The 11,626-nt window shown below is 38.3% G+C and overlaps 1 protein-coding gene across 1 annotated transcript in view; it reads left to right on the top strand.

Annotated features, from left to right (window-relative positions):
* The first annotated feature begins 987 nt into the window (after positions 1 to 987).
* Positions 988 to 11,626, top strand: part of LOC107089692 (ras association domain-containing protein 2-like) — an 18,823-nt gene continuing 8,184 nt past the window's right edge. Inside the window, exons 1-5 of the mRNA XM_015382615.1 lie at positions 988 to 1,145; positions 7,566 to 7,609; positions 8,312 to 8,385; positions 10,933 to 11,008; positions 11,212 to 11,363. Coding sequence (XP_015238101.1) covers positions 8,333 to 8,385; positions 10,933 to 11,008; positions 11,212 to 11,363 — 281 coding nt within the window. The 5' untranslated portion in view covers positions 988 to 1,145; positions 7,566 to 7,609; positions 8,312 to 8,332. The remainder of the gene's footprint in view (positions 1,146 to 7,565; positions 7,610 to 8,311; positions 8,386 to 10,932; positions 11,009 to 11,211; positions 11,364 to 11,626) is intronic.

The following is an 11,626-nucleotide window of genomic DNA, read 5'->3' as shown; positions in this document are numbered from 1 at the left end:
ATTAGAACATCATGGTATGTGGTGTGTAAAGAAGTTTACTGAAAGACATAAGGTGTTTTTATGAAATATTGCTTTATGTCGAACATTAATAAATTCCTCTCCTTGCAGATTTATATCAAATTTTGAAAACCATGCATCAATGTTTATTTACCTCACAGTTAATTCATATATCCTGATGTGCAACTATGACATCAGTTCTCTTAAAACTTGTAGGTTTGTGATTAGAGAGTGAATGTAGGTGAAAAGTTGCAGAGGAGAGAATAGTTTTCCTTGAACCAGTATTAATGAACCCTTTATCTGAAAGTTATCTTCATAAAAAACTTCATTCTGCAACGTTGACAGCCTCTGGAGATTTCTAACGCTTACTATCAGAGAATAATTGCTGCTAAATCAGGATAAAATAACAGAGGGGCAGGTCTCAGAGACCCCGCTTAGACTTCTGCATTCTTAAGGCGGGTCACACCGGTTGCGTATGACTTTTTAAGGTCTGATCTGCCAAAATAAAATGTACAGCTATGTAGCAGGATCTTTGCTGAATGACTGGATATAGATCTTGTGCTTCTAGACCTCACTTAGGGACCGGGGGGGCTCCATTTGTAAGGGGTATGCAAGTGATCAAAAACTGATAAAATCTGGAATATATAGGCCTACATATTTGTCTCATTCTTTAAAACATAATGTAAAACAATCTGAGTAGTTTTCTTTGAACTCAACTTGTTATCTGGGCTGGGTAAATGAGTCAGAATCCTAACACCGCCCCTGCTCCGCTCCATGTTTTAAGACTCCATTAAATAACAATAAGCGACCTCAGTGCGCGTGCTCGTCTCTTCCATTGTTGTCATTTTTTTCATTCATCTCCGCCGAAACAAAAGGCTCGTAAATCCAGCTCTCTGATTGGTTGATAACCAGGGGAAGGAGGGGAGGGGGGCGCCCCTACGTCACAAGCCCCGCCACAACAGATGGAGCCCTCTCCTCTTCCTCCTCCTCCTCCTGCTCCTGGATGCTTGGTCCCACGCGCTCTGCTGATTGTTTGCAGCAGCAGCAGCTGTAGTCGTTAACCGACGGTTGATCCACGAGAACCGAGGAGAGGGACTGAGGAGGAGCGGAGACAGAGTCCTTTAAAGTCTGCAAGAAATCCAACGCAGGTCGGTGAAGCTAAGTCTGCCTCTGATGGAGATTTCTACTAAAAAATGTTGCTATACGGAGCTAGTAGTGTGTAATTCTGCTGTCTGAATGAAATAAATGATGCACTACAGCTGATAAGTGGAAGCTGCCTAAGAAAAGCCTTAACGACCCAAATGTATTATAGAAAAAAAAACCTTTGTTTGGTTTCTCTTTATTCATATTCAGTCAGCAACCTCAAACCAAAGTACTTTGTTTCATCTGCTGAAGAGATAGAAATAGAGAAAATGCTGCTCATTGTACAAGTATTCACTACCAGGGAATAAATATATATTAGTAAACTAGGTTACATAACAAGGGAGAGATGTTTAACATTCCCCTCAGCACACAGCTACAGCCTACTTCCCTAAGCAGAGGCTGGTTTTAAAGCTGTGCTTTTCAACTTGTGATACAAGTGGAGGTATTCAGGACACCTTTACTGGCATCAGAAATGTATTATTTTTGAAGATAAATATGCACAAGCCAAGTATGATGCAAGGCTGTATGCTCTCCAATAGTCATAACCATGTGTTCTGCAAGCAACTTGGTTATTGCTTCATCAGAAACTTCTCATAGAATAGAGGAAAGCATATAATAACGAGCAGTAAACCAGGAACCAGTATGTGGGCTTTTGTCACATTTACCTCTGAGGTCAAAGCTTGGATCAGGTAAGGACATCTGATCCAATGTAACTCTGTTTCAGATGTTCAATTTAGAAAAAAATAGCAAAATTAGAACAAGGTAGACATATTGTACATTGTCTTCACTATAACAGAAGCATACAGATAAATGCAAAGGTAAAATGATAAAATATAAAAAATATATATATAATTGAAGACTTTAGATTAAGGGCAAAGTAATGTAGGAAAAATACTACCTCAGTTTCAAAGAGTAAAGAAATGTGCAACTATGTAACACTTCAACAATTTACAAAACATAAATTCATATGTACTGATCCTAAAAAAACAAACAACAGAATTTTTACAACAAAAAACCCACTAATAACGGCTGGATATTAACACCTCTTGACAGCTACTGTTTGGAAGGATCTTCGATAACGCTCCTTAGTGCACCCAGGGTGCAGCAGTCTCTCTAAAGGAGATCCGCTGAGATGCAACAGTTTCAGCGTGTAGCAAGTTGATAAGCTAAGAGGCTATGTTAACTGCTATCAGCAATGCAAGCTAATTACAGTAAGGGTTTGTTTTCTGCTTTCAAAAAAGTTTTTCAATGGGAAACTTACTGTGAGATATGTGTCTCCTTTCTTTCAGCTGTCATGTGCAAGACAGCCATATTGGATTTTGGGTATGGGGTTGGTGAAAAATCTGTCATTCCTACTTTTAATTATCCAAGCGACCGTTTAACTCTTCTAACCTTAACTGAGGGATTGCATTTGAGTCAATGAGTCGATGCAATCGACGGGTATGCCTCAGATAGAAAACTATCAATCAATTTGACTGTATGATCTGGTTGAATTGTAAAGTGCCTTGAGATGACGTGTCATAAATTGGCACTATATAAATAAACTGAGTTGAATTGAACTCTAAAATCTAAATTGTTAGCCTCTGAGTAACAATAGAAGTCAATGTTAAATATCCTTCCGTTATTGAAGCAGAGCCACTTTTTGTTTTGTGGTATAACAACAAATTAAAAACAATCCCAGCACTATTGCCGCACATTTTTGTTTGAAAACTTACTAGTTAGTATTTAAGAATCATACCTTCTAAAGTAGTGTGACTGAATTTGGATGTTTGTTTTCTTATTTTAAATCTAATTGCACCAGATAAACAACATTGTCATCTATGATCACTCCTTTATTGTTTGAAATATTTGATTTGCTTATGGACTTTATTTTGACCCAAATGCTTAATGTCCAGATATATAATTTAGTTTTTTTTTAAATCCAAAAAGTTCCTTTAAGTCCAAATTCTGAAGGAGGAAATGTTTTATTTCCCACCAGCCCCAGCCTCGAAACCTTTTAATGCACCATGACAGCTGCTGTTATCACATCTGATGATTAGCGTCTCATTGCAGTGCTTTGCTAAATACACACAGCTGATAGACTTTTGAACATTTTGTTACATTCCATAACATAGCTAGATAGCAGCAGGAAGATTGCACTTTTTTTTTTTTAGTTTGTTTTAACAAATAATCTGGTAAATGTGCTGTTTGTTCATGTCCTGCCCCTTTCCTCTGATGCCACTAAACACCATAAAGTGTAAACAATGGCCTTTGGATGCCACACAATCCATTGACATACTTTGAAGTCGAGAGTTTGAAAGTGAAAAACCCAGATCTTGTCATGATTAATCTTGTTTCTTGAGCAAATCCCAGTGGTTTATAAATCGAGCTAACGTCTGATCATGTGGTATTACTATAGAGATAAAGGGAATGTAGTCTAGCTATGGAGCGCTTGCTCAGTGCTGTCCTCATCAGTTCAAGCTGTAAGATCTTTCTTCTTTTGAATTGTTTTTTTAGGGCAGATTTGTTCCTATTTACCTCACATATAATTCATAACAAACATTTCTTTTCAGTAGGAAACATGAAAATCAATAAATAAGCAAATAAAACAAGAAATAGAGAGGAAATATTATAATCCATTTGAAGCATTATTCCCAGTTTTATATGGACACTGGTCTTTGCTGGGAGCTGAATGGCATGTCAAATATGTTCATATTTAATATATCTTAACAACAATAACTAACAGGCTTTCGGTTGATTTAAAGGATTTTATCAGAACATAATGCAGATTTTTTTTTGTCAGACCAAAAACAAAAGTGCTCCAACTACATTTCATTTCCATATACACAACAACACATACTTAAAACAGGGTTCTCCAATATTTCTTATCCAGAGAGCCATTTTATCCTAAGCCCATCTGAATAAAAGTCGTAAACATTAGATGAATTTTACATAAAACACAACTTATAATGTTTAATACCATAAAATACAATTTATTATTTATTTTAAATGAATGCAAAAATTGTTGCCATTTCAATTCACAGTCTATTTACATTTTTATTTATTTTTTAAATAAGGACAGGACATTAAAGATTCATGAGCAGGAAGCAATGATTTTTGTGCTATAGGATATTATTCTATGTAAAAACTAAACATAGTTTACAAGCTAATATAGAATGATAGAAATATAGAATGATAGAATGTCAAAAACATACAGTATTTCTGATTCTTTAATCTCATTCTGATATGAAAATTAAACTCAAATGTTCTTTAAAAAACCTGCAAAAGTTTGTAAGAATGGTATTTATTAAGATACGATGTTGAAAACGATTCATTGGCTCTTTATAATTTTTTTATCCAATATAGAGGGTCCAAGTGAGAGCTGCATGTTTAAAGTAAATTACATTTAAAATAACAAACATGATTTGATGAAATGGACGAAAGAGAATATGAACAATATAAAACCTGTCCTCTTATTTCATGAATACAAAAAAAATATATTCAAATACATTTACAGCAGAATCAGACATTTTACTGCATTGTGCTGCTAACAGATAGAGAGAGGTTCTGGGGAAAAAAATAGTTTCTTTTTTTTTTCTTTTAGCTGGTCAAAAGGGATTATTTTCTCTTTTTTTTAAGGATAGAAAGATTGAAAAATCCGAAAAGGTCAAAGAAATCAAAGTTTTTGTTGTTGTAAGCATTTCCCTTTCATCTGAAAGGTAAAGGGAGAAGTTCCAAGCTTCCATCACCAACTCTGAATTGTTAAAGGCCTTTGGATAAAGGAAAAAACATTTTCAACAACAACCAAAAAAAATGAAACCCTGTTCTTTTTTAACCATTTTCTGGAAGCACCATGTTCTAGCTGACTGAGAATCTTCATTGGTAGCTAGAAATATTATACCCAATCAACAATGGCTGAATGTTTGAAAACAGTCACTCTTCTTTATATGTTCTCATAGTACCAGATGCTAAGAAAATACAAAAAGGACCAGAGAATTGACTTGTAGACAGAATGAAACCATCATTGGGTAAGTTATTTCATGCTACGTCCCTATTAGGAGCAGGAATGACAAACACTGCCTCTGGCCCAGGGCTCTGGGTAGTCTAGTTTGGTTTTTGTGTGGTGTTGCTATGACAGTAATGACAATAGTGAGACAGAGCAGCAGTCATGAGGAAGCTGAAAGACAGTGGAGATCCTGTTGGTGGGTTTGGGAGAGAAACAGGAGGAGGTTTAGAGGCTATTCACCGCCTGTTTCAGCCAAGGACGTTGACTGAGGAGCTTTAGAGGCAGCAGGGTGAGAGGTTAGAAAAAAAAAAAAAGGAGGAGGTCGATGAAAGAGAATATTGGGAGAAAAGTCTGACTGTTTGATAGGCGCTGGTTGGAAGAGGCTTCTTGGAGAGAAAACTGCTCTGTTCATCAACTGAGTTTCAGACTTCCAAAAAGCAGAGCAGAGCAAGACAAAAGGGGGTGTTAGAGCAGAAGATGGAGACTGCTGACATTATCATGAGTCTCAGGGGAATTCAGACGCTCAATAGATTCTACATTTGGTCTGTTTTCCCGCACATAGAAGATCGTTGGGATCTGAAACAGGACTGGGTCGGCCATGGGTCAGGCTGTCTGCAGTTGTGCTGATCTTGGCGCTGCTGCGGCGCTCTGCATCTGGAAAAAGACACGTTCAACAGAGACAAGAACCAATGCTTTTGAAAGATGACCTCATTTGTGGTTTAAAAGTGTGAGGTTTACTGAAGCCGCTTTATAGATACCAGATCCTAACAAATACTAAATAAAAAGCACGTCTTGTTGTTTTTTTTGTCACTGTGACATATTTGATTACCGGTTCCTGTTTGAACGACCACATTTGCTTCTGTTTGCTAAATTCCAGAATATCTTTAGTTGTTAATTTCGTCAAAACCAGACTAACATGCATCAACGCTACCATGCATTTAGGCAATTTGGGAAAGATAATGAAGATATAAAGGCTTTGACACATATAATAGTTTAAGCTAAATGGAGGCACTCCTGTGGATGTGTTTCAAGGCAGCAGCCCAAACACATTTCCGGTGGCATGAAGGATATAAATAGATCAGCTAAGATCATAGGATTAAAATAATGGAGCTCCACATTTCTAGCTCAGGTTTGTGTACACATTTTACCTGCCAGAGTAAGCCTTACTCATTGTTTTAACAATTATAGGTAAAAATTAAACAGAAACAAAAAAGCATCATAATAAACAAGCATTATATTTCTCAGACAGGAGACGGGTTCTCTGTCCTGTAGATGGCTGTGTTCTTATCAACCAGGACAACGCTAATGACTGTAATGACACGGATTAAAAAGACTGCACTTAGATAAAAGATGGATTATAATCTGCAAAGATTTTTAGAAATAGGGTCTGTGTTATGATTAAACAAAAAATTTAAAAAGGAGGGAAGCTTTTCAACCTGAGAACATTTCCTGACTGTGGGGATGGCAGCATCATGCTGTGTGATTGCTTTGCTCCAGGAGGGATTGGTGAACCTTACCGCGTTTTCTTCTATATGCTGTTCTATGTATTTCAGGATCTTTAGGATTTTAACTATTTTAATCTTAAGGTTTTATGCCTGTTTTTTGTTTATTTTGTAAAACAATGATCCATAATCGGTGCTAGGTATTTATCACTATATCTTTACAGCTGTGAAGGTCAAATGCTTGATTAGAGGATTAGATTAAGAATGCTTTTGTTGTTAGATGCTAGTTTAGTTCAACCACAGCAATTAAGGCTTTGTTATGGTCTGAGAGCGGGCTGCATGTCTGTCTCCGACCGCTGGCATCACCCATTAATGAATACTGGAGCGAAGCCTCCTTCAAACACAGCATATGATACATGATATCAAAGACTAATGGCTGCGATTGTGTCAGTCAGCGGCGAGCTTTTGGAAGCTCCACAGCTCTAATATGGTTGCTGAAATAATGATGAACCTTGGCATAGGCCCTGACTAATTGGTGATTAATATTTAATTGATCCACCTTTATTACATCGATGATCAGCCTCAGGTTGTTTATCATCACAGTGTTTGACTTTTCCAGTCAGGCGGTGTTCATGTTGAAGTGTCGGGGCATGTGTGTGATCCCTAACATCAGAGAGCGAGTACCGGATCAGGGAGTTTAACTGAGCTTTTCTAGTGTGTTGTGGGTGAAATGCTCCGTTTGAATTGAGGAAGTTTTGGGCTGCATGTCGGGGTAGTGTCAGTTTCCTGTGTGACTGACTGAGCAAAGGAGGAAGCGATTTGACGGAAGGGGAGCACTTCCTTTAAACACCCACTGCTCTCTTCCCCGTCTCTTCGGTGCTACAAAGAATAAAAAGGGTCCCCCCCTCCCGGGATGTTTATGACCTGACAAACTCTAAGTACCTGTGTGTAGACATAGGTTGGACCTGTCTGACTCTGAGCCCTCTCTCTCCACACAGAAAGCTTCCTGCTGACTCAACAGAAATCTTCAGTCTTCTCCGTGGTAAGATCACTGGCACTTACAACGCACCATCCTGCTCTATATAATAAATCTAATATGATAAAGGCATGTGTTTTATGCTTCAGCATTTCAAATCTGTAGCTTTCGTTCCCTTTACTTCCTGAAAAGACCACTGTTTAATGTTTTTAACAAAAATGTTGTCTGCTTACCGTAAATATAAGATAACATTCCTTATGGTTTCTGTTTGTTCTTTTGGTATCAGGGTCCCTGATAAATGTCTAAGTTTAAACAATTTGAGGCAGCAGGTGGACCATGTGTACTGCACCTGTCTATCTGCTTCCGGAGGTTTCATTGCTGCCAAATTTCACACTTGCTCCCTCTGAGTCCACTCAGCTGGAAGGCAGAGTGCCATGTTAAACAGCTGCGTGAGCGGATGCGCCGTGCAGACGGTAGAGTTGAAGAGAATAGAGATACAGCTGCTGCTTTCCTTCATGACACACCAAATGTTGTGGTTTTATAAAGGGATCAGTGCTCTACCATTCTGAATCCTGAGGAGAAGGGTCAACAGGAAACAAGATATGATCTGTTATGCTTTTCACCGTCTGGAGCTTTTGGCCTCTTTTTCCTGCAGTAACTTTCCTCCTCAGTCTGTCCTTCGTGTGCCTCTGAGTTTGTCATGAGGAGTCATGAGACTGGATCTGATAGAGGAGCGCTGACTCTGTTTGCTTCTTCATTTTTTTTCAGCTCCTCTCATGCTGTCTGAGCATGGATGGTACACAGGACGGGGTTCAGATCGGAGAAAACAAGTTCATCAGCAAGTAAGCTTTCATTTCATTCCCACGTAACTTCAAACGGGTTGAAATTAAAAATAAATGTTTGTTGATGATTGGTCTTCTTTTTTTGGGGGGGGATTCTTTGTTCTTTGCTGATTTATGGATCATTAGAAGTAATTTAACCGTTTTAACTAACTAGTTTGTAATATTTTAAACATGATATTTACACTTTTAGAAGCAACAGAATTATTGGTAAATAGATGTCATGTTAGAGTAAATGTCTGGCATCCCTGCTGTTCATACATTGTTCAGCATCTCTCTTCTAATAGCACAGCACTTAGTCTCCTCTAATATTTCAAAAGGTGGGAGCATACAGAAAGTGATCTTGGACCATTCCTCTCTTCAGCTCCCCTAAAAGGTTTTCCGTATTCCAGCATAGATGGCCCTGGCAGAAGCCTGGTTTCGGCTCATTATCCTGATGAGAGAACCATTGCATCTAGTGATGCATCAATAATTTGGCCGACAAAAGTTTTCGGACGAATTTTCGGTTTTCAGGCACTTAACACTGAAACAACATGGCAGAAACTTGTGATGATGTGACAAACAGCACATCCAGCTCACAAAAACATCATCAAGCACGAGAACAGGACTGAAGAAAAACAGCACAGGTAGTGGAGCAAAGTTTTCAGAGTTGAACACTGAACATGCAAGTTAAAACACTGCACATCGGTCTCACTGCACACTCAGGTCAGAGGCATTAAATGCCATAGAATCCAAACGTTCTTAACATGAGAAGAACGAGACATGAAAAAGTCTGTGGCGGACATGTTTTAGCACTTCGTAGTGACTCTGCTAAGCAAGAGAGCACATCAAAAGTCAGTGGTAAATAAATATTTTGATACTTATGTATTTGATTTTTTTAAATACCTTTAGTTTAATAAAATAATGAGTTTTTTAAGAGGGTTAGTACACATCATAGCCAAAAATTATATGGTTTTAATATTTGATATAATAATTTCTTCGGTTTCGGTTTTTGGCCTTGGTTTCCTAATTTTTTTGCTCTAAGTTTCGGACAAGGATTTTCCTTTCGATGCATCCCTAATAGCAACCATCCATCCATCCATCCATTTTCCATCACGTTTATCACTGCCAGGGTCACGAGGGGTGCTGGTTCCTATCTCCAGCTGTCAAGGGGCAAGAGACTGGGTACACCCTGGACAGGTCGCCGGTCCATCGCAGGGCAACACAGACACAAACAGGACAAACAACCATTCACGCACACATACACTCACACCTAAGGAGAATTTTGAGAAGCCAATTAACCTAACAGTGATGTTTTTGGGCTGTGGGAATAAGTCGGAGGTACCCGAAGAGAACTCACACATGCAAAGGGAGAACATTCAAAACCCATGCAGAAAGATCCCGGGCTGGGAATCGAACCCTACCCACTGCCTACTGTGCAGCCCTAATGGCAACCAATCTTTTTTTCTTTTTTTTAAATCTGAATCTAGCAGTTTTATTTAACTCTCGCCTGTTTTCAAAGGACTTGTGATACTGGGAACACAAAGTAAAGTTTGGCATGTAGATGGAGTCTTGTGGTTGTTATGGCGACACAGTCTTCCCAAAATGCATCTCTTTGTTTTGAGTTTATTGGCTGCAGGCTAACAGTCTTTTTACCTCCCCTACCGTCCTGCTTCATGTTTGGTGCATTATAAATAAGGGTCCTTGTCAGACATAGTGGTCAGGGGGGTAACACAAATCTCTGTGTGATTCAGTGGTGCTGTGAAGCCCTGCTTAGAGTCTGGCAAAAAACAACAACACACATTTGAAGGTGACTGCTGGTTAAGTTTGAAAGGGACTCAAAACTCAAAAAATGTCAAGTATAATAAACAATAATTCAGTTCCCACGCTTGCTTATTTTAAGAGGTTGCTAATGGTTTCATTTACTATAGTACTAGTAATTCAAATGAAACTGTTATAAGATTTTCTTAAATTAAAGTTAGCATTTTTCAAGAAATGTACAATCTCAGCATAAAGTTTAGCGATAAACAATTGCTTTATTTTATTATACATTGACACATCTTTTGCTGGGGTTCCAGTGACTGCTAGTAGAACTGTAGAAATACGCATCAACATTACCTCTATAGCTGAGAGACATGTTCAGATATTTTGAACACTGTCATAAAAGTTCAAGAAATCATTTGTAAACATGATTACAGTGAACACAAAGGTGGGTTCATATTTTGAACAGGTTCTGATGTTGTCACATAATAAAGCCGCTGAGAGAAAGAACTGAGTTTTGCGTTCCTTTTTTCTTCCTCAGCTGTAAAAAAAAAAATGTCAGAGTAGTGGTGATTTTATACGTTTATAAGGCAGAGAAGAGGAATGTACATGTATACTGGCTGGAAATGAACCTACCAGCACTAAAAAAGTTTCATATCTTCATGTGTTCTGTTTAATAATGTTAAAGTAATGAATCCAATATGCTTTTCATTAAATTCTGACCACACAGCAAATCTGTTTAAGCTCATGTGCTATGTTTGGTGCTTTCATTGCCTTTGCTAAAATATAACATTTTATTTCTGCCTTCAGAGCAACAGTCCTTTCACATCTTAAAACCTACAACCTTTATTATGAGGGACAGAATCTCCAGCTGCGGCACAGAGAGGTAAGCAGTTAAAGCCGTCTCTTACCGGTACTTTTATATTTAAGTAAAAGCAGAACAGTCCCAGCGTCTCCGCTCTTCTTTCCACTTAAATCTTTCCTTTCCTATCAAATGTAACTCGCCCTACTTATTAGACTGTCTGCCCCAAAGGCGTAATAACTGTCAGCTCTGTATAAACATTGATTAGTGCCCATGTCTTTAAACAGGAAGAAGAGGAGCTGATTATTGAAGGCTTGCTAAATATCTTTTGGGGCCTGCGGCGGCCAATCAGGCTTCAGATGCAGGATGACCACGAGCGAATTCGACCTCCACCGTCCTCAACATCCTGGCACTCAGGCTGCAATCTGGACAGCCAAGGGCAAGTGAAACCAGACGGATCCAGTTACACTCCAGTGAACGGAAATGGTGACGAGGGCAGACATAGCTTATAATGAGTTAATGACAGCTTTGTATAGATCTAAATCTCTTGACTAAATCTATGAATGAACCAGGAAACAGTATCTGAACAAGACAAACCTAACAGATTATTTTTTGTCTATACATATATATATATAGTTTTCTATAATCAATTTCTATTCATTCATATCAATTTGTGAAGAAATCGTCACATCAATAAAAAGG

The sequence above is a fragment of the Cyprinodon variegatus genome, unplaced genomic scaffold (assembly GCF_000732505.1).
Source record: "Cyprinodon variegatus isolate N-32 unplaced genomic scaffold, C_variegatus-1.0 Scaffold260, whole genome shotgun sequence".
NCBI lineage: Eukaryota > Metazoa > Chordata > Actinopteri > Cyprinodontiformes > Cyprinodontidae > Cyprinodon > Cyprinodon variegatus.
The sequence above is the reverse complement of the archived record's forward strand: the minus strand, read 5'-3'. Positions and strand labels throughout refer to the sequence as shown.